General features: G+C 42.9%; 1 protein-coding gene across 1 annotated transcript in view; it reads right to left on the minus strand.

Moving 5' to 3' along the window:
• Positions 1-24241, minus strand: part of WDR7 (WD repeat domain 7) — a 451784-nt gene that overhangs the window by 397164 nt on the left and 30379 nt on the right. Inside the window, exons 8-12 of the mRNA XM_038743534.1 lie at positions 20818-20963; positions 20147-20249; positions 13661-13802; positions 13212-13460; positions 9270-9490 (exon numbers count right to left, since the gene is read on the minus strand). Coding sequence (XP_038599462.1) covers positions 9270-9490; positions 13212-13460; positions 13661-13802; positions 20147-20249; positions 20818-20963 — 861 coding nt within the window. The remainder of the gene's footprint in view (positions 1-9269; positions 9491-13211; positions 13461-13660; positions 13803-20146; positions 20250-20817; positions 20964-24241) is intronic.

The raw sequence follows: 24241 nt of genomic DNA on the forward strand, positions 1-24241 counted from the left end.
TAGGCCAGCGTGGCAATCTTCACCCAGATCTAAAGCCAAGCTGAATTTTTAGACATGATTATTCGGTCTCTCTTTTTGCTCTCTTCTGCTGCCGGGGTGTAAATCTGTCCCTGTTTGCTCTGATGTGTTGAGTTCCTCTGCTTAACCAGGAACTGAGGTAAAATCAATCAATCAATCGTATTTATTAAGCGCTTATTGTGTGCAGAGCGCTGTACTAAGCGCTTGGGAAGTACACGTTGGCAACAATTAGAGACGGTCCCTACCCAACAGTGGGCTCACAGTCTAGAAGGGGAAGACAGAGAACAAAACATATTAACAAAATAAAATAAATAGGATATGTACAAGTAAAATAAATAAATAAATAGAGAAATAAATACGTACAAACATATATGGGCTATGCACATAAAGAATGACTTTTGGGATTTGTTATCTCATCTCCTGTCTGAGGGAAAGTCTCAGAGTGAAATCCACATGTGGCCTGATCACGTGTGCAGCTTTCAATCTGTGTGATTTAAAATTTTCATGTGAATCTCCTTTTCGAATTCTTTCCCATTGCAATATTGAGTGTTTACATTGATCTGGGCCGTTCTTCAGCCTGGTAAACCATGTCAACGATGGTTAGCTTGTGCTGTGCTTCCACTTGCATCTTGGTCAGATTTCCTGCCCACTTAATCCCTTTAGAGGGCACCGAGTACAGAAAGGTTATTCCTTCCCCCATTTTAATGAATAAGGTGACCCCGGAGTCACAATTACATGAGTCTGTTTATTATAAAGTACAAAGACCTCAAGATAATCTCTCTATATATTTATATGCATATACTTATATATGTGAATATATATATATATATATATATACACACACAAATACCTGTAACTATGCAAGCTAGTATTTGGTGATCTCCATACTACCTCACTACTCTCCTCCTCAAACCCAGCCCAAACACTTTGCTCCTCTCATTCATTCATTCAATCGTATTTATTGAGCGCTTACTGTGTGCAGAGCACTGGACTATGCGCTTGGGAAGTCCAAGTTGGCAACATATACAGATGGTCCCTTACCCAACAGTGGGCTCACAGTCTAGAAGGGGAAGACAGACAACAAAACAAAACATATTAACAAAATAGAATAGTAAATATGTACAAGTAAAATTAATAGAGTAATAGAGTAATAAATATGTACAAACAGGTGCTGTGGGGAGGGGAAGGAGGTAAGGCGGGGAGGATGGGGGGGGAGAGGAAGGAGGAGACTCAGTCTGGGAAGGCCTCCTGGAGGAGGTGAGCTCTCAGTAGGGCTTTGAAGGGAGGAAGAGAGCCAGCTTGGCATCGGATGTGCGGAGGGAGGGCATTCCAGGCCAGGGGGATGATGTGGGCCGGGGGTCGACGGCGGGACAGGTGAGAACGAGGTACAGTGAGGAGATTAGCAGCAGAGGAGCGGAGGGTGCGGGCTGGGCTGGAGAAGGACAGAAGGGAGGTGACAACCTACTCACTGTATCTCCATCTCATCTATCTCATTGCCAATCTCTCACTCACATCCTGCCTCTGGCCTGGAACACATATCCTACAATTACTCTCCCCCACATTAAAGCCTTATTAAAGGCACATCTCCAAGAGGCCTTCCCTAACTACATCCTTTTCCTCTTCTCCCACTCCCTTCTGCATCACCCTAACTTGCTCCCTTTATTCATTCCCTCTTTCAGCCCCACAGCACCTATGCACAGATCTATACTTTTATTTATTTATATTGATGTCTGCCCCCCTCTCTAGACTATAAACTAGTTTTGGGAAGGGAACATATCTATTATATTGTACTCTCCCAAACACTTAGTACAGTGCTCTGAACACAGTAAGCACTCGATCAATATGAATGATTCTACATCCAGTGTGAATATTATGATCTGAAATAATAATAATAATAATAATGGCATTTGTTAAGCGCTATGTGCAAAGCACTGCTCTAAGCGCTGGGGAGGATACAAGGTGATCAGGTTGCCCCACATGGGGCTCACAGTCTTCATCCCCCTTTTACAGATGAGGTCACTGAGGCACAGAGAAGTTAAGTGACTTGCCCAGGGTCACACAGCAGACATGTGGGGGAGCCGGGATTAGAACCCATGACCATCTGACTCCCAAACCCGTGCTCTTTCCATACACACACACACACACACACACAGAAAAGCTGTGTATATACACATATATATAGACAGATAGAGATAGATAGATATTGTGACTCTTGGGCCACTTTATTTATTTACATGAGGGAAGGAATAACCTTTCGGTAACCGGTGCCCTCCAAAAGGATTAAGTGGGCAGGAAATCTGACCAAGATGCAAGTGGAAGCACAGCAGGAGCTGGGTTATCACTGCTGAAATAATTTACTAGGCTAAAGAATGGCCCAAATCGATGAGCCAAGCGTACATATAAAGAGATAATCTTGGTGGGACTATGAGAGAACTGGAGAGAAAGCAGCCAAGGGAAAGGGAGGAGGGAAAATGAGGGGAAGAGAGGGGGGAAAAGAAGGTGGAGGAAGAGAGAGAGAAAGCAGCAAGGCCTAGTGAAAAGAACATGGGTCTGGTAATGAGAAGGACCTGGGTTCGAATCCCAACTCCATCACTTGTCTGCTGTGTGACCTCGGGCAAGTTCATTCATTCATTCAATCTTATTTATTGAGTGCTTACTGTATGCAGAGCACTGTACTAAGCACTTGGGAAGTACAAGTCGGCAACACATAGAGACAGTCCCTACCCAACAATGGGCTCACAGTCTAGAAGGGGGAGACAGACAACAAAACAAGTAGACAGGTGTCAATACCATCAGAATAAATGGAATTATACCTATATGCATATTAATAGAGTAATAAATATGTACAGATATACACAAGTGCTGTGGGGATGGGAAGAGGGGATGGGAGGAGGAAAAGCGGGGGAGAGGAGGAGAAGAGGAAAGGTGGGGGAGAGGAAAAGGGCAGGATAATAGTTATGGCATTGGTTAAGCACTTACTACGTGCAGAGCACTGTTCTAAGCGCTGGAGTAGATACAAGGTAATTGGGTTGGAAACAGTCCCTGTCCCATACGGGGGCTCACAGTCTTAATCCCCACTTTACAGAGGAGGTAACTGAGGCGAAGAGAAGTGACTTGCCCAAGGTCACACAGCAAGTAAGTGGCGGAGTCAGGATTAGAACCCATGACCTGCTGATTTCCAGGCCCATGCTCTATCCCCTATGCCACGGCAAGTCACTTCACTTCTCTGTCACTCAATCCCCTCATCTGTAAAATGGGGATTAGGATTGTGAACCCCATGTGGGTCATGGACTGTGTCTACCCTTATTAGCTTTATCTACACCAGCACTCAGTACAGTGTTTGGCACATAATACGAGCTTAACAAACACCAAAAAACAAAAACCAAAAAAAACCCAACCCAGAGGGAAGGAAAAGGGAAAAGGAAGGGCGGAAGGAAAAAGAAGAGGTGCAAAGCGTAGAGCTCCCGTTTCACTACGCAAATCCCGATCATCATCGGGCAATGGGGCAGGTGAAGCAGCTTCCTTAGCTCCCACCATGGAGCTCGCCTCAGCTCATCGTGCACCCCGAGGGATCCACACAAATCACGCTGCCACCCCAGAGTTAAATGCTTGTTTGTGTCAAGCTCCCATTAGGGTCACGAGGATCAACGTTCACTTTGCAACGGCTCCAGCACGTGCCGTGGAGACCCCGGCTCCCATTCTCCACCGGAGGACCCGGCCACAGAAATCCCACCACCTTGGATCCTCCTTAGATTCTTTTCCAAACCCAAAGGCAGGGGAGGCTAACCACTCCACCCTTCCTCCCTGAAAAACCGCGGAGGTGAAGTTAATGGCACAGGAGAGCCTCTACAAAGCCATGCCCATAGGGATTACAGTCCCTGTATTCTTCACAGAACGCCTCACAAAGTCTTTGAGAAACAGGAGAACACTTGTGCTTAGGACACTTCCAAATCTCAATATAAATAAGCCTCAACCCTTCCTTACTTTACACAGGTCTTCGGAATTCCTGCTAGTTTCCCTAATGTCTTCTGACCAAGGACAATTATATTTAAAAATAAGAAACCAGACATTAGATTTATCCATTCCACTGAACACTTCTAAAAATGCTTTCCATTACTAAGTTCCCTCCTAAAAAGAAGTCCACGCTTCAAATCCCACAGAGCACATAAAATCATTTCCTTTTTTAAAAAACGATATATCATCATCAATCGTATTTATTGAGCGCTTACTGTGTGCAGAGCACTGTACTAAGTGCTTGGGAAGTACAAGTTGGCAACATATAGAGACAGTCCCTACCCAACAGTGGGCTCACAGTCTAAAATATCAGGTTCCAGTCAATAAAGGGGTTATTTTAGTGAAAGCGTCTGTGAAGGAGACATCTGGAAAATACAGAAGTGATCTGAGGAAAGTCAAAGGTGGGATGAAGGGGAAATGTTAGCTTTAAAGAGGATGCGTTAGGAAGAATGAAGGTGGAACAAGACAGGAAATTCCCCCTTTTAGACTGTGAGCCCAATGTTGGATAGGGACCTATCCCAATGTTGGATAGGGACAAGCGCTTAGTACAGTCCTCTGCACATAGTAAGCGCTCAATAAATACGACTGATGATGACTGTCTCTATATGTTGCCAATTTGTACTTCCCAAGCGCTTAGTACAGTGCTCTGCACATAGTAAGCGCTCAATAAAAACGATTGATGATGATGATGAGGAAATATGCAACGGAGCATCCTTCCCTGGCACTCAGTGAGAAACACAGACACTAACAGCCAAGAAAACCAAAGAATCATCATGGCTGGCAAAATACGAAAAGCAGCATGGCCTAGTGCAAAGAAAACAGGCCCGGGAGTCTGAAGGACCTGGGTTCTAATTCTGTCTATGCCACTTGTCTGCTGTGTGACTTTGAACAAATCACTTTAATAAGCGCTTTCTCTGTGCCAAGCACTTTTCAAGGTAATCAGGTTCTCCCACGTGGGGCTCACAGTCTTAATCCCCATTTTGTGGATCAATCAATCGCATTTACTGAGCGCTTACTGTGTGCAGAGCACTGTACTAAGCGCTTGGGAAGTCCAAGTTGGCAACATATAGAGACGATCCCTACCCAACAGTGGGCTCACACTCTAGAAGGGGGAGACAGAGAACAAAACAAAAACATATTAACAGAATAAAATAGAGTAGATATGTACAAGTAAAATAGAGTAATAAATACGTACAAACATATATACAGGATGAGGTAACTGAGGCACAGAGTAGTTAAGTGACTTGCCCAAAGTCATACAGTTGATACTGATTACTTCTCAGGGCCTCAGTTACCCCCTCTGTAAAATGGGGATGAAGACTAGGAGGCCCATGTGGGACACGATCCGTTTCCAACCTCATCAGCTTGTATCTACCCCGGCACTTTGTACAGTGCCTGACGTACAGTAAGGGCTAAACAAATACCATTTAAAATAATAATTATTATTATAACAACAAGAAGGAACTTAAGACTGAATGACTCATGACAGGGAGCAATGCTGCTACTTAAACCTGAAGCTTCAGAATTAAGGGAAAACAAACAGTCCTCTTGTTTGAATGCCTTTAATTTTGCAGTAGAAAAAGCATACCACTTTAAAGAAAAAACAGTTGTAACAGCCGATTCAAATATTAATACCCTTCAGGCATCCTCAAACTTTCAGGGAAGGAAAAAAGGGTTAAATTGTTTCTGCTATATCTCAAGGATAGTCAACTCCATATGAATAAATGAATGTATCTTCTGGTGCTATAAAATAACTTTCTATTTAAAATTCAATTCAGAATAAATTTGCAAACCAGTCATGCTCCAGGGACTGAGATTCATTCATTCCTTCAATTGTATTTATGAGAACTTACTGTGTGCACAGCACTGTACCAAGCACTTGGGAAATACACATCGACAACATATAGAGACGGTCCCTACCCAACAATGGGCTCACAATCTAGAAGGGGAAGACGGACAACAAAACAAAACAAGTAGGCAGGTGTCAACACCCTCAGAATAAATAGAATTAAAGCTATATACACATCATTAATAAATAGAGTAATAAATATGTACAAATCTACATAAGTGCTGTGGGGTGGGAAAGGGGGGCCAGCTTTAATAGAACTATTATGGTCATTAGCAGAATGTATACTGCTTCTGCAATGTACAAGACCATCATCATCATCAATCGGATTTATTGAGTGCTTACTATGTGCAGAGCACTGTACTAAGCGCTTGGGAAGTACAAATTAGTGCTTGGGAAGTACAAATTCCCAAGACCACAGACGCTTGCTTGGATTTTCTCACTGCTTTTCCCATCCTCAGTTTTGTTTGGCATCCATCAGGCCCAGTGGTCTTTAACCACACGTATTGATATGTTTTAAAACTACCAGCTCACTGAACAAGCGATTGCAAGCAATAAGTCTTCCCCTTGTTAAATTACAACATGCCTACAAGAGGGCAGCATGATGGTCCCAATCAATAGTCTTAAATGTTAGTTATAAGAAAGAAGAAAACTATAATTTTTTCAAGGTGTTTAAAATCAGCTACCCAACAGTGAAGCACATATACACTGCCAGCTACCAAATTGGACAAAATGAGTCAAATGCAAATTTTCGTATTCCTTTGTATGTAGGTCCACCTAATGCCTTTATATAAATCACAAGCAAAAATGCATGAAGTTGAGACATTTTGGAAATGTATTTGTTATTCTAGTTGAAAAAAAAACAAACAAAAAAACTCTGAAGTTTCAGGTTTTTCTACCATAATATCAAATGACCACTTAAAGAAATGTTACTGTCAGAGAAAGGATAAATTTCAGTAGAGTTTTAAGGACCTAGAATCATCATATGTTTGAGAAATGACTCAGGTTGATGATTTTTAACGCAGTGTATGGATTTAAGAGACCTGATGCTATAATTTAGTCAGTCATTTTCTGTGTCATCTTCTGCATATATCAGCTGGGAATCCAGCTTCATTTCACTGGTTCTTTAAACGGGTAGAGAGAGATTGTTGCGCTCTGCTCAGAATTCTCTCACACAGCTTTGAGATGTCAGGAATAAACCAATCGTATTCATTAAGCACTTGCAATAATAGTATTTAGACATTCATTGTGTGCAAGGCACTGTATTAAGCAAAGAGTACAGACGTGGGAATTAACTAGCTACAGACCCTGTCCCCTGTGGAAGAGCTGAGGAGACAAAAAAAGAGCAATCACAATCCCTGGCCTCAAAAAGTCTTGGGGAATACAGCACCTGAAACACTGCTTTAATCAACCAATGCTTTAGATTTAAATGCCAAAAATGTTCAGGTGGAAGTCCAAGAGCTGCTTCAGAGATTACAGAGGAGACTGAGCCCTCCGTTGGGTAGGGACCATCTCCCTATGTTGGCAACTTGTACTTCCCAAGCGCTTAGCACAGTGCTCTGCACACAGTAAGCGCTCAATAAATACAACTGAATGAATGAATGAACCCTGCCCTTCATCTGAAGCCGGTACCTAGCAGTTCGGTTGAAGGGAAGCGCCATGGGTATGGCCAAAAACAAGTAAGACACGTGTAGAGAAGGTCCTGACACGCTGCGAATAAGCAGCAGTGTGGGCTAATGGAAAGGGCAGTAACTTATTGTTGGGTAGGGATTGTCTATCTGTTACCGAATTGTACTTTCCAAGCGCTTAGTACAATGCTCTGCACCCAGTAAGCGCTCAATAAATACATTTGAATGAAAGGGCAGACCTGCGAGTGAGGGGACCTGAGTTCCCCCTCCAGCCCGTAAGCTCGTTGTGGGCAGGGAATGTGTCTGTTTATTGTTGTAACTGTACTCTCCCAAGCGCTTAGTACAGTGCTCTGCACACAGTAAGCGCTCAGTAAATATGACTGACATAGTCCTGGCCGTGCCACCGCCTGCTGTGTGACCTTGCACAAGGCAGTTAAGTTCTCTGGCTTCAGTTTCCTCACCTGTAAAATGAGGATGAAATAGCCATTCTACCTCCCCCTTAGACTGTGAGCCTCACGTGGGGCAGGGACTGTGTCAGATCTTAGTACAGTCCCGGGCACATAATGGACACGAAACAAATACCACAATTATCATTAACCAGTATTATAACTTCTCATCTCAAATGTTCACTCCTTAGTCCTATACCAATGGTCATGGGTTTTTCCTCAATGACAAAGAGAAAGAGAAGAACCCAAAATAGCCACACAGCACTCTAAAACCACCGAGATGTGGAAACCTAAAAGCAGTGGGGTTAAAAAGGCCCAATTACACCCAGATGGCTTGGCCTGCACATTCTGTACTCAGAGACCCCTTCGTGGGCTAATGGAAAGAGCACAGCCTGGGAGTCCAAGGACCTGGGTTCTAATCCCAGCTCTGACACATCTGCTGTGTGACCTTGAACAAGTCACTTAACATCTCAACGCCTAAACTACCTCATCTGTAAAATGGGCATGCCCTCCCTCCCTCTCCCCCTCGTCCCCCTCTCCATCCCCCCATCTTACCTCCTTCCCTTCCCCACAGCACTTGTATATATGTTTGTACATATTTATTACTCTATTTATTTTACTTGTACATGTCTATTCTATTAATTTTATTTTGTTAGTTTGGTTTTGTTCTCTGTCTCCCCCTTTTAGACTATGAGCCCACTGTTGGGTAGGGACTGTCTCTATATGTTGCCAACTTGTACTTCCCAAGCGCTTAGTACAGTGCTCTGCACACAGTAAGCGCTCAATAAATACAATTGATTGATTGATTAAGTCTGTGAACCCGACATGGGACATGGACTGTGTCCAACCTGATTATCTTGTATCTATCCCACTGCTTTGTATAGTGCCTGGCACATGGCAAGCATTTAATGAGTACAGAGGTCATTTTAACACGTCACAAAACACACTCTCAAGAAAAGAGCTTTTTACCCTTTAAGTAATCAATAACCCACATTAAGAACAAATACATTAATATTCTCATCCCCATATAGATTAAAGTTCTTTTGTCCCATTGATAAAAATACAGGTGGTTGTGCAACAATACCTTTGCCATGCAAAGTATGAATACTGGCAATGATAACATTTTTTCATAATGTAACTCCGCCTCAGAGGCAATAAAATGAAAGTATGCTCTACAAATTATAAACACTCACATATTTTTACATCTTCAAACTTTGAGGCAAACTGTTAACCTCACACACCTCTATTGCATACTTTGCTTAAACACCATTTTTGATTCACACACTCATTTTTCTGTTCCTTTTATAGTCAACTTACACTACAGTTTTCAGGAGGCACGAGGAGCTGGGTAATCTCGCCACCGTGCACACAGAAGATGTGCTTCATTTCGCCGGAAAATATGTCCCAGATTATAACGGAGAAATCCACCCCTCCAGAGATCAGATATCTTTGGTCATAACGAGCGGAGACCTGATGAGGATACAGTAAACATGTAACTTTGTTCCGATGACCCCGTAGAGTTCTGTGAGGTGGCCAACCTGTGATAGAGATTGGTTACAAATTAGAGCAAAATCATTACCTTCATTTTCAATAAACATCTCAAACTTACAGCTGTGAACTGGACATCCAAAACGTTCACCATTTTTAAGTGACTAAAAAATGGTAATGTTACCAAATAAGTGACGAAAATATTGCAATCACATTTTACTATACTTACACTCGGTTTTTTCACTTACTGGAAATATGTTTCTTTCTAAAATAAAGGCTCTGGAGCTGTTTCATCGGGATCCAAAGCTAGCTGTGAGACTGGTTAGAAGAAACTGAACCAACAAAACTATTTGTAGCTGGGTGGTAACAGCAGGGCCAGCTGTGGCTCTTTGATATTTACTCTCCGGAGCCTTTCCCTTTGTTGCTGACTAGGCATCTTCCTTGTACTTAACAATCAATTAATCAATCACTGGTGTTTATTGAGTGCCTGTGTGCAGAGCCTGATTGGGTAAGTACAACAGAAGCAAAACACACATCCTCTGCCTACAATGGATAGGACTTACTGGGTGCTTATTTTTATTTTTTTTAATGCTACTTGTTAAGCGTTCACTATGGGGCAGGAACTGCACTCCGCCCTGAGGTAGCTACAAGTTACTTAGGGTGCACACAGGCCATGTCTCACATAGTGCTCACCGTCTTCATCCCCACTTTCCAGATGAGGTAACTGAGGCACAAAGAAGTTAAAATGACTTGCCCAAGGTAACAAAGTAGACAAATGGCAGAGTGATATTGTCTTGTTGTCTGTCTCCCCTGTCTAGACTGTGAGCCCGTTGTCGGGTAGGGACTGTCTCTATGTGTTGCCGAATTGTACTTTCCAAGCGCTTAGTACAGTGCTCTGCATACAGTAAGCGCTCAATAAATACGATTGAATGAATGATATTAGAACCCATATCGTTCTGTTTCCCAACCCCCTGCTTTATCCACTTGGCCACCTGCTTCTTACTATGTGCTGAGCACTGTTTGGGAGAGAACAATTTAACAGAGTTGGTAGATACCTTCCCAGCTCACAACAAGCTTATGGTCTACAGGGGAAGGTAGACGTTAATATAAATAAATAAATTATAGACATGTAAATGAGTGCTGTAAGACTGAGGGAAAAATGAATAAAGGTTGCAAACCCAAGTGCAAGGGTGACACACAAGGGAAAAGGAGAAGAAGAAATGAGGGCTTAGTCAGGAACGGCCTCGTGGAGGAGATGTGTTTTTAAAAAGCTTTTGAAGGTGGGGAGAGTGGTCATCTGTCGGATTCGAAGAGGGAGGGCGTTCCACAATACAATAACAAACACATTCCCTGCCCACGATGAGCTTATAGTCTAGAGGAAGTTAGGGAGGTAAGGTAAGAGAGGGCAAAGTGATTGAGTACTTTAAAACTTATGGTAAAGAGTTTGATGTGGAGGTGAATAGGCAACCACTGGAGGTTCTTGAGAAGTGAGGAAACATGGACCGATTGAATAGTTTTCATTCATTCCATCGTATTTATTGCGCGCTTACCGTGTGCAGAGCACTGTACTATGCGCTTGGGAAGTACAAATCAGCAACATATTGATACGGCCCCCTACCCAACAACAGGCTCACAGTCTGGGGTGAGTGGGGGGATTGACCCAGTTTTGTAGAGAAATGATCCAGGCAGCAATGTGAACGGAGTGCGGAGTGACAGGAGGCAGGGAGGTCAGAAAAGAGGCTGATAAAGAAATCAAGGCGGGACAGGATAAGTGATCAGATTAACACGGTAGCAGTTTGGCTGCGGAGGAGAGGGCAGAACTTAGCGATATTGTGAAGGTTGAACTGATAAGATTTTGGTGACACACTGAATACGTGAGTTTAATGAGGGAGATGAGTCGAAGATAATGCCAAGGTTACAGGATTGTGAGACAAGAAGAATGGTGGTGCCATCTACTGTGATGGATAAGTTGAGGCAGGTCAGGGTTTCGGTGGGAAGATAAAGAGTTCTACTTCGGACACGTTTAAGTTCGGGGTGTCAACAGAACAGCCGAGTAGACATGTCCTGAAGGCAGGAGGACCGCAAGACTGCAGAGAAGGAGAGAGATCAGGGCTGGAGATGTAGATATGGGAATGATATGCACAGAGGTGGTAGTTTGAAGCCACGAGAGCAAATCAGTTTCCCAAGGGAGTGAGTGTAGATAGGGAAAACAGGGGGACCCAGAACTGAATCCTGAGGGATTTCCACAGTTAGAGGGCGGGAGGCAGAAGAGGAGTCCGAGTAACAGACTGAATCTGAGACCAGAGAGATAAGAGGAGAACCAAAGAAAGCAGTGTCAGTGAAGCCAAGGCTGGATAATGTTTCCAGAAGAAGGGAGTAGTTGACACGGTCAAAGGCAGCTGAGAGGTCGAGAAGGATCAGGATAGGGAAGAGGCTATTGGATCTGGCAAGAGGGAGATCATGGGTGACCTCTGAGTGGGCAGTTTCTATGGAAGAAGCAGGAGCCAGATTGGAGGAGAGGAAGTGGAGACATCAGGAGTTTAGAAAGGGATGGCAATGGAGAGAGATGGGCAATAACTGGAAGTAGCTGTGGGGGTAAGGAAGAGGATTCTTTTAGAATAGAGGGGACATGAGCATGTTTTAAAGCAGCGGAGTAAGAGCCACTGGAGAGGGAAGAGTTGTAAACCCACAAAGGCTTTTCAACCTAATGACAAAGACAGATAAACATTATCATCAGAAATAGCAGGAATCTTTGTAAGACAATAAAACAGGAGGGAGTGTGACTGTGCCAGGATAAAACAGCTGAATAATTGTATATGTATAAATTATAGAGTACTGAGCATGGGCGTAAAACAGTTATATGCTCAGAGTGGCTGCCAAATTGATATAAGAGGGTGTTGTGAAATAACTGGGGAAGGTGTGGATCAGGTGTTTAGAAGATGGGGCAAACTGTGGTCTGGTGGACGTGGAGGGGTGGGAGAGTGAGTTCCAGGAGAACAGAGATGGCAAGGCAACAGAGGCTGTAGAGGCAAGAGTTAGATGCAGTTTTAAGTTAATCTTGGAAAGAGAGGAGACAGTGAGCTCAGGAGTAGCCACATAGAAGATATGACGTGCTGGTGGAGAGTTTTGTAGTTTATCATCACCCCACTGACAGAAGAATCAATCAATCGTATTTATTGAGCGCTTACTGTGTGCAGAGCACTGTACTAAGCGCTTGGGAAGTACAAGTTGGCAACATATAAGTGGGACAGGTTCCTGTGCGTTCCCACACTAAGCTCCCTGAAGTGTCACCTCTAGTAATTTCAAAAGGAAAGATGTTAATCATGAAAACAGCAGTGTTCCAGCTGACATAATTCAATAGAAACCACACTCTCAAAGGTCACAAATGCCTCAGTGGAAAGAGCACTTGGGAGTCAGAGGCCACAGGTTCTAATCCCGGCTCCACCACTTGTCAGCTGTGTGACTTTGGGCAAGTCACTTCACTTCTTTGTGCCTCAGTTACCTCATCTGTAAAATGGGGATTAAGACTGTGAGCCCCACGTGGGATGACCTGATCACCTTGTATCCTCCCCAGCGCTTAGAACAGTGCTTTGCACATGGTAAATGCTTAACAAATGCCGTTATTATTATTAATATATATTTACCAAGCAACACCCAGCACCTGACCTGGAATATTGCTAAAAAAACCCAAAGGCATCAATGGCATAGCACTCTAATCCTTAAATTATTTTCATTATTACTTGGTTAGAGTTCAAAACTGCACTTCTTTACCTCTCCTGAGCATATGTTCCCCTTGCAGCAGCTGCACTATAGCAGTTTGTGTTGCTGGCACAATAATTATGCTTCCATCTTCACGGCCACAAACGAGCCGCCCATGTGAGGGAATGTACACACTTGCTGTCACTTTAAGGGGTTCATTACTGCTGGGAAGCAAACTCAGCTGGTCTATGATTCCAGCTGGACAAGGAGTGAGTTTCCCAAACGCCTCCTGAAGACAAGTGGAAGTTGTCATTTTCAATCCTGTTTTTTAAGGGGGGAAAAAAATAGAGGTTAGAACCTGGCACGGGTAAAAACATACCTTCTGAAAATGTCAAAACATAGCCAATACATTTTCTTCCCATTTATTTCCCCCAAAATTATACTTTCATACAATCAAGTGAAGAAATGCTTCCTTAAAAAATACTCTATTTAGGAAAAAAAGGTTCAATTTTCGTCAGTACCTTCTACGCTGGCTTGCTTTTCAAGTGTGTCAGTCACATTCCAAATGCAGAGTCTTCCCGAAGAGTCTCCCTGGATTAGTAGTTTATGGAAACACTCTCTACGTCCATAGAAGAATCGAGTTACGGGAGGACAGATTAGTAACTGCAGAACAGAGATATGTCAAAAAATTTCCAGTTAGAGCATGTTACCAATCAGCAGAAAAATGGGTTTCATGGAAAAACACCAAACTCATTTTTTTTCCCAGAGTTGTGTCAATCAACCAGGACTACTTACTGAAGATCACCTGATTGTGAAACACTGTACTGAGCACTTGAAAGAAAACAGAAAACAAATATTCTATCCTCGAGGAGTTTACAATTTAGTGAAAAAGACAAAAAGAATTAACAAATAGAGGGAGGAGAAGGAAGACAAAAGTATATATCAGGAAGTAGTACCATGATCAAGATTAGACTGTGGGACATGGAATGCGTCCAACGCAATTAATTTATATCTACCCCAGCATTTAGGACAGTGCTTGACACACAGTAAACACTTCATACAATAATACTAATACTTATAGTATTAAACGGCTGAATAATTGAAAAAACAAAGAAAAATAAACATATATTAATAATAATGGCATTTATTAAGCACTTTACTATGTGCAAAGCACTGTTCTAAGCGCTGGGGAGGTTACAAGGTGATCAGGTTGTCCCATGGGGGGCTCACAGTCTTCATCCCCATTTTACAGATGAGGTAACTGAGGCCCAGAGAAGCGAAGTGACTCGCCCAAAGTCACACAGCTGACAATTGGCGGAGCCGGGATTTGAACCCACGTCCTCTGACTCCAGAGCCCGGGCTCTTTCCACTGAGCCACGCTGCTTCTCTATGTATAAAAGTGCTGGGAACAGGAATAAAATACAACAGCTAAAGATGTCTGGGTTAATACTAGCTGATTCACATTAAATATACTTGTGTTTCACACAGTCCACCTCTTCTGGTCTTCCACTATGCTTGTCAGCTATCACTTTTTTAAAAAAAAATTGTATTTGTTAAGCACTTACTATGTGCCAGGTACCGTACTAAGCACTGGGGTGGATACAAGCTAATCAGGTTTGTCACAGTCCATGTCCTACATGGGGCTTACAGTCTTAATCTCCATTTTACAAATGATGCGACTGAAGCAAAGAAGTTAAGTGACTTTCCCGAGGTCACGCAGCAGGCAAGAAATGCAGTGTGGCCTGGTGGAAAGAGCACCACTCTGGGAGCCAGAAGACCTGGGTTCTAATCCCAGCTCTGCCACTTCCCTGGTAATTAACTTGTACCAACTCCAGCACTTAGAATAGTGTTTGACACATAGTAAGCGCTTAACGAGTAGTAATGATGGCATTTATTATGCACGTACTTTGTGCAAAGCACTGTTCTAAGCACTGGGGGGTACAAGGTGATCAGGTTGTCCCACGGGGGGCTCACAGGATTCATCCCCATTTTACAGATGAGGGACCTGAGGCCCGGAGAAGTGAGGTGACTTGCCCAAAGTCACACAGCTGACAATTGCTTAGAGAAGCAGCGTGGCTCAGTGGAAAGGGCACGGGCTTTGGAGTCAGAGGTCATGGGTTCGAATCCCGGCTCCACCAATTGTCAGCTGTGTGACTTTGGGCAAGTCACTTAACTTCTCTGTGCCTCATTTACCTCATCTGTAAAATGGGGATTAAGACTGTGAGCCCCACGTGGGACAACCTGATCACCTTGTAACCTCCCCAGCGCTTAGAACAGTGCTTTGCACACAGTAAGCGCTTAATAGATGCCATCATTATAATTGGTGGAGTCGGAATTTGAACCCATGACCTCTGACTCCAAAGCCCGGGCTCTTTCCACTGAGCCACGCTGCTTCTCCAATGAATACCATAAGATAACTGGCAGAGCCAGAATTAGAACCCAAGTCCTTCTAATTTCCAGGCCCATGCTCTATCCACTAGGCCACAATGCTTTTCAGTTAAGGGGTGGCAGGTGCTGGCAAAAAGACTGAGAAGGATACGACAAAGGAGCATAAAGAGAACCAGGAGCGAACTGTATCAGTAAACCCCTGGTTTATATTGTCGCATCTATAATAATAATAATAATAATAATAATAATAATAATAATTGTGGTATTTGTTAAGCGCTTACGATGTTCCATGCACTGTAGTAAGTGCTGGGGTGAATACAAGCAAATCAGGTTGGGCAAAATCCCTGTCCCACGTGGGGCTCAAAGTCTCAATCCCCATTTTACAGATGAGGACTGAGGCAAAGAGAAATGCAGCGACATGCCCAAGGTCACCCAGCAGACAAGTGGCAGAGCTGATATCTGTTTGTACAGATTTATTGCTCTATTTGTTTTACTTGTACATATTTACTATTCTATTTATTTTATTTTGTTAATATGTTTTGTTTTCTGTCTCCCCCTTCTAGACTGTGAGCCCGCTGTTGGGTAGGCACCGTCTCTATCTGTTGCCAACTTGTGCTTCCCAAGCGCTTAGTACAGTGCTCTGCACACAGTAAGCGCTCAATAAATATGACTGAATGAATGAATAAATGAATTGGAACTCAAGTCCTTCTGCATCTCAAACCCGTACTCTTTCCACTACACCACACTGCTTCTGTATACCCTATTACCTTCCCACTTCTAGCACCGCTCCCTATTTTCCATAACCATTTCTCTCTTCCTGCCCATTATTTCTCCCTGAACTATACGATCTCATCTGCATCCCCAAGACTTCCTGTACTTTACTCTTCCAGCCCTTTCCATCTCCCCCAACTCCATATCTGTGTCAGCAAAACACTGTAATTCCTACAAGTTCAGCCAAACTAGATGCACTAATGGTAGTTTCAATGGTCGATAGGTTGTACTGTGTACAACTGTGTAGGGTTACTATTTAAAGCCCAGAACTGCACACTTGCGATGTTAATTTAAAGAAACAATGGTGAAATGTTGAAAAGCTCATTAAAACAGGTGCAAACCAAGTCACTGTCAACTTGATTACATCTCTCTTAGGTGTGTGACTATCCTTGGTTACAACAAGCACTCAAACTTTTTCAGAATTGTACGATCTCTCCCTGCAGTGAAGTTTCACCTTTACTATTCCAAGAAATACTGTTAAGCAAAATTTATTATAAAAAGGAATATTCACTAATAACAGATAATAAAAATTAAGTCAAAGTGAGTCTACAACTTCAGAAGTTGCACTATTTGGTTCGTAGCGCTTCACTACCTTTACAATATAAACTGGTCTTTCAAAAAGAGTACCGAGTTTGAGTCCCTTTAGCCCCAAGTTTCCCCGCTGCATTTGAAATAATGGGGCCTAATCTTTTCAGTTGATCCCGTGCGGATCTGCTCTATAATCCAGACCTCATTACCTTCCCCAGATCTGTTATTCCTTCCTTCGAAGGGGAGGTGACCGCTCCATCCGTTACTCCTTGTGAGTGTAAACCTGTGTTGTTTTAATTGCGCACTTAACAAATACCATTATTATTATTATTATTAATTGTATTAACACTAAAATTCCTTCACTCCTTGTAACAATAATGAGAATAATTGTAGTGTTTAAGTGCTAACTCTGTGGCAGGCACTGTAATTCACCTGTCTATTATTTGTTTCGTTTTGTTGTCTGTCTCCCCCTTCTAGGCTGTGAGCCCATTGTTGGGTAGGGACCGTCTCTGTATATTGCCAATTTGTACTTCCCAAACGCTTAGTACATTGCTGTGCACACAGTAAGCACTCAATAAATATGACTGAATGAATGAAAAAGAGGAGAAAAGCCTCTCTCTAACAGTAAGGTAAATCACTAATACTGTACTATTCTCTCTCCTCTGCTCTTTCCTTTCAATCAATCAATCAATCAATCGTATTTATTGAGCGCTTACTATGTGCAGAGCACTGTACTAAGCGCTTGGGAAGTACAAATTGGCATCACAATTTTTTCTTCCCCATATCCCCCTTTCCTTCTTCCCCATATCCTCCCTTCCTCACTCCCTCTCTATCCTACTTCCTCTCCATTTTATTCTGAATACTAATCAGTATCTATCAGCCAATGATATTTATTGAGTGCTTACTATGTGTAGACCACCATAGTAAGTGCTTCTAAGAGATGCAGCGTGGGTCAGTGGAAAGAGCACGGGCTTTGGAGTCAGAGGTCATGGGTTCAAACCCGGACTGTGTGATTGTGGGCAAGTCACTTCTCTGGGCCTCAGTTACCTCAACTGTAAAATGGGGATTAAGACTGTGAGCCACCTGGGGGACAACCTGATCACCTTGTAACCTCCCCAGCGCTTAGAACAGTGCTTTGCACATAGTAACCGCTTAATAAATGCCATAATAAAAAAAAATAAAGAGAACAGTGCAACAGAGTTGGCAGACATAGTCTCTGTCTACAACTAGCTTACAGTCTAGAGGGGGAGGCAGATATTTATATAAATAATTTATAATGTGTAATTTAAAGAGATGTACCAAAGTGCTGTGGGGCTGAGGGTGAGACAAATATCAAATGCCCAAAGGTCAGAGATCCAAGTGGCTAGACGACGCGGAAGGGAGAGGTAACTGGGAAAACTACGGCATAATCGGTAATGGCCTTTTGGAGGAGATGAGACCTTAATAAGGCTTTGAAGATAGGGAGAGTGGTAGCCTGCCATATACGGAGTAGAAGGAGTTCCAGGATAGGGGAAGGATGTGAAAAAAGGGGTTGTCAGTGAGATAAATGAAATTGAGGAACATCAAGTAAGCTGGCACTACAGAGCAAATTACATAGGCTGGGGTGTAATAGGAGATCAATGGGGTGAGGTAGGATGGGGTGAGTGGATTAAGTACTTTAATGCCAATGGTACAGAGTTTCTGTTTGATGGAGAAGTGGATGGACAACTATTAGAGGTGGGGAGACATGGACTGAAAGTTTTTAGAAAAATGATCTGTGCAGCAGAGCGAAGTGCAAACTGGAGTGGGGCGAAACAGGAGACAGAGGGGTCGATGAGGAGGCAGATGTGGTAGTCGAGGCAAAACAGGTTTGGATTAGTGCTTGGATCAGCATACTAGCAGCAGTTTGGTTGGAGAGGAAAGGGCATATTTTAGCAACGTTGTGAAGGTAGAATCGACAGGATTTGGTGACAAATTGAATCTGTGGGTGGAATGAGGGATATGAGTTGAAGACAACGCCAAGGCTATGGGCTTGTGCGATAGGAAGGATAATGGTACTGTCTACAGTGATGGGAAAGATGGGGAGGGGCAGGGTTTGGATGGGAAGATAAGGAGTTCTGTTTTGGACATGTTACGTTTGAGGTGTTGGCAGGACATCCGAGTAGAGACGTTCTGAAGGAAGGAGGAAATGTGAGACTGCAGAGAAGGAAAGAGGTGATGGCTGGAGATGCAGATTTAGGAATCACCTGCATAGCGATGGTAGGTGAAGCCATGAGAGGAAATGAGTTCTCCAAGGGAGTGGGTGTAGATGGAGAATAGGAGGGGACCTAGAACTGAGCCTTGAGGGACCACTACTGTCAGAAGATGGGAGGCAGAGGAATAGCCCGCAAAAGAGACTGAGAGGGAAGGATCAGAGGGATAGGAGGAGAACCAACAGAGAGCAGCGTCAGTGAAGCCAAGGTTGGGTAAACTTTCAAGGTGAAGGGGGTGATCTACAGTGTCCAAGGTAAGAAAAAGCCCACGAAGTAAAGGGGGCGGAAGCCAGATTAAAGGGGAACAAGGAGAGAAGTGCAGGAGAGGAATTGGAGACAGCAGGTGCAAACAAGTCTCACAAAGTTTGAAAAGGAAAGGTAAGAGGGAGATGGGGTGATAACTGGAGGGAGCTGCGGAGTACGGGAGGGGTTTTTTTTGGATAGGGGAAACTGCATGTTTGACAGCAGTGGGGAAAAAGACGTTGGAAATTGAACATTTGAAGATGGCAAGCAAAGAGGGAAAAAGGGAGGGGCCGAGGGTTTTAGAAAGGTTTGAAGGGATGGGGTCAGAAGCACAGGTGGAGGGGGGGAATTTAGAGAAGAGGTGAGAGAACTCTTCCTGAATTACTACAGGGAATGTTAGGGAGAGTCAAAGAGGGTGGAAGAGGAAGTGGGAATTGAAGAGCAGCAGGGGAGATTTTAGGGAGATCATGCCTGATAGTTTCAATTTTGTTGATGACGTATGTGGCCAGGTCAATCAGAACACTCCCTGGGCTCAAAATGAAAACTTAGTGGCCTTATTTATGATCTATCACTGTTAATTTTGGACATGCTAAAATAGGAAGAGGTGGGAAGGGTGAGAGAGGGAGAGAGAGAAAGAGAGAGAGATGGTAGTGGGGGAAGGAAAGAGGGGAGGTTGGATGAGATGAGAATGAAAATATGCACTGTTAGATTTAAGGTGGATGATCAGATAATTCTTTAAAATGCAGAGTTACCGAGGGCAGGAAGCTTTTCTTTTACTTGGAGAAATTTTCAAAACAGAAAATGTTCAAACCTGAAAAGCACACACAGTTTTACACAGCTTCTTACCTCTTTATCTTCTCTATCCAAGTGACTGCATTGAACTGGAGGAATTACATTTTCGACAGCCTTTCCAACATCACTGCGAAACGAATCACTAGCCGGCAGGCAACTGAGGATGACAGAAAACACTAGTAACTGAAAAACCTTAAATCCCAACATTTCGCGAGTAGGGTTTTTCTGAATTGGGGGATAGACACAGAAATCTCATTATCCATCTAATGCAGTCACTGTGTCTGAAAATCTTTGAATTTCCTAATTTTAAATGAATACCAATTGCATTTATTGAGCACTCACTGTGTGCAGAGCACTGTTGTTAAGTGCTTGGTAGAATACAATATAATAGACACATTTCCTGCCCACTGTGAGCTTATAGTCTAGAGTTTACAACCCTACCTTCTTAAAGAACACCCATTTTCAAAAAATAAAATAACTCTGCAACTTAGTTTTCAAATGTAATGTATCAAAATTCTACATCTAAGTTCCCATATTAAATTTGTATCTATCTTCAAAGTATAAAACATTTTAAATAGGCACCCCATGTTTTTATTGCAATTTTCACCATGCTCTTGTACCACAAGACAAAATACCTAAAATAACAACTTTAGCATACATTTTACCTTGACTCTGAAATTTTAATTTATTCCTCAAGTCCTAACCTGCTGTTTATGACCGAGTACCTGGCTGGCAGCTTGTAAATATAACTTTGCCCATCTTCTGTCCATATGATGACTTTATCAGCTGACACAAAGTCACCTCCAGTCCAGGCCTTTCCATTTACACTAGGACCCGAACACAACAAGGAATAGTCCCCCGCATCAAATACCTTAAAGAAAGCAAAGGAAAACACACAATTATAAATCCACATTGTTACCTTTTAGGAGACAGTATTTAGAAGAGGTACTTCAACCCTCATATTCATTGAGTGCTCACTGGATGCAGAGCACTGCACTAAGCACTTGGGAGAGTACAATGTAACTGAGTTGGGAGACAGGTTCCCTGGCCACAATGAGTTTACAGTCTATCAATCAATCAATCAATTGTATTTATTGTATTGTATTATTGTATTTATTGTTATACATATATAACATATAATATATTATATTACTATATATAATATATAAATAAATATTATATATAGTAATATAATGGCGAGTACATTATAACAGATTTTGTAGACAGGTTCCCTGGCCACAATGAGTTTACAGTCTATCAATCAATCGTATTTATTATATAATATATAAATAAATATTATATATAGTAACATAATATATTGTATGTTATATATGTATAATGTATAAATAAATAATAAATATTAAACTAATATTAATTTTAAAATTTTAAAATTAAATATTGATATTTAAATTAATATTAAATAAATATAAACAAATATTTTTTTATTGTGCTCTGTGTGCAGAGCACTGTACTAAGCGCTTGGGAAGTACAATTTGGTCACATACAGAGACGGGCCCTACCCAACAGTAGGCTCACAGTCTAGAAGGGGGAGATGGACATTAATATAAATTAATCAATCAATCAATCGTATTTATTGAGCGCTTATTGTGTGCAGAGCACTGTACTAAGCGCTTGGGAAGTACAAGTTGGCAACATATAGAGACAGTCCCTACCCAACAGTGGGCTCACAGTCTAAAAGTTAAAGTTAAATTACAAATACGTGTAAGTGCGGTGGAGCGAGAGTGCAAAGGGCGCAAATCCACCTCTAATAGTTGCCCATCCACTTCTCCATCAAACAGAAACTCTGTACCATTGGCATTAAAGTACTTAATCCACACACCCCATCCTACCTCACCTCACTGATCTCCTATTACACCCCGGCCTGCGTAATTTGCTCTGTAGTGCCAGCTTACTTGATGTTCCTCAATTTCATCTACCTCACTGACAACCCCTTTCTCTCAGAGGAGAAGGAGAAATGAAGGTTTGGTGCTTTTAATAAGGCTCTGAAGGTGGGAAGAGTGATCATTTGTCCGATAGGAAGAGGGAGGGTGTTCCGAGCCAGAGGGAGGATGCGGGTGACAGGTCAGTAGAGAGATGGAGGTACAGTGAGAAAATTGGCATTAGAGGAGCAAAGTGGGTGGGTTGCTTTGTAGTCGGAAAGCAGCGAGGTAAATTAGGAGGGGGCAAGGTGACCGGCTATTTTAAAGCCAATGGTAAGGAATTTCGGGCGTTTGCGGAGGTGGGTGGGCAACCGCTGGAAATTCTCCAGCGGTGGGGACACCTGAACTGAACCTGTAGAAAAAATGATCCGGGCAGCAGAGGGAAGGATGAACTGGAATGGAGAGAGACCGGAGGCGGGGAGGTCAGCAAGGAGGCTGACGCGGTAAGCACGGTGGGAAAGGGTGTTTGGATCATCGTGGTGGCTACGTGGACGGGGAGGAAAGGATGGGCTTTAGAGATGTTGTGAAGGTTGATCCAATGGGATTTAGTAACAGACTGAATGAGTGGTTTGAATACTAGAGATGAGCTGAGAACACCAAGGTTACGGGCTTGTGAGATAGGGAGGGTGGTGGGGCTGTCTAGAAGAGAAGCAGTGTGGCCTAGTGGACAGAGCACAGGCCTGGGAGTTAGGAGGATCTGGGTTCTAATCCAGCCTCCGTCACTTTTTTTTTTTAATGGCATTTATTAAGCGCTTACTATGTGCACAGCGCCGTTCTAAGCGCTGGGGAAGATTACAAGGTGTTCAGGTTGTCCCACGGGGGGCTCACAGCCTTCATCCCCATTTTACAGATGGGGGAACTGAGGCTCAGAGAAGTTAAATGGCTTGCCCAAGGTCACACAGCAGCCATGTGGCGGAGCTGGGATTCGAACCCATGACCTCTGACTCCAAAGCCCGGGCTCTTTCCACTGAGCCACGCTGCTTCTCCTGAGTCGCTTGTCTGTGGTGTGACTCTGGGCAAGTCACCTCACTTCTCCGTGCCTCAGTTACCTGGGGATTAAGACTGCGAGCCCCACATGGGACAGAGAGTGTGTCCAGTCCAATCCAATCAGCTCATATCTACCACAGCGCTTAGTACAGTGCCTGGCACAGGTAAGCGTTTAACAAATACCACAATTATTAGTATTATTATCATAGTGATGGGAAAGTCAGGGGAGGGCAGGGTTTGGGTGGGAAGATAAGGAGTTCTGTTTTGGACACGCTAAATATGTGGCATAGTTGGGACGTCGAAGCGGATTTGTCCTGAAGGCAGAAAACAATGTTTCTTAATACAATACAATGATAATAATAATGGTATTTGTTAAGTGCTTACTATGTACCAGGCACTGTACTAAGCACTGCGGTGGATAAAGGCAAACTGGGTTGGGCTCAGACATGGGGCTCAGTCTGAATCCTCGTTTTCCAGATGAGGTAACAGGCACAGAGAAGCTAAGTGACTTGCCCGAGGTCACACAGCAGGCAAGTGGCAGCTATACCATGCTGCTTCTCATATGTTAGGGCATGTTATAAAAACAAATTTCCATATTATAGTAATGCTGACATATAAAGTTAGTGTCCTATATTTTTGCGAAATATACTAATATAAAAGCAACTTCCTCTGTGATATATGTAGTTTGAGAATTTACTACTACTAATAATAATAATAATGGTGCTTGTTAAGCACTTACTACATGTCAAGCACTGCTCTAAGCACTGGGGTAGATCCAGATAATCAAGTTGGCACAGTCCCCGTCCAACATAAGGCTCACACTCTTAATCCCCACTTTACAAATGAGGCCCCTGCCCTTCTGATTCCCATGCCCGTGCTCTATCCACTAAGATACACTGCTTCTAAGCCGCTTCTAATAAGGTACCCTGACACTTTTCTATAAATATTGAAGGAATTTTCCTAAAAGGAAACTCATTCCCTAGATAGCACTTATTTAGCACCTACTGCAGACAGAGCAATATATCAGATGCTTTGAGGAATACTGTAAAAAAAAAAAATGGTCCTTTCCCTCAAGGAGCTTATACTCTAAAATGGAAATTGTACGTCTTGAGAAAAATATAAATACAACAGGTATAGAATGACTAGGGAAAGATAAAAAAGTGAAATATGTATGCCTATACATTTGTATAAGTGCTCATAATTGTAGTGCCAATATAAGTAT

This window comes from Tachyglossus aculeatus, chromosome 3, assembly GCF_015852505.1.
Source record: "Tachyglossus aculeatus isolate mTacAcu1 chromosome 3, mTacAcu1.pri, whole genome shotgun sequence".
Lineage (NCBI taxonomy): Eukaryota > Metazoa > Chordata > Mammalia > Monotremata > Tachyglossidae > Tachyglossus > Tachyglossus aculeatus.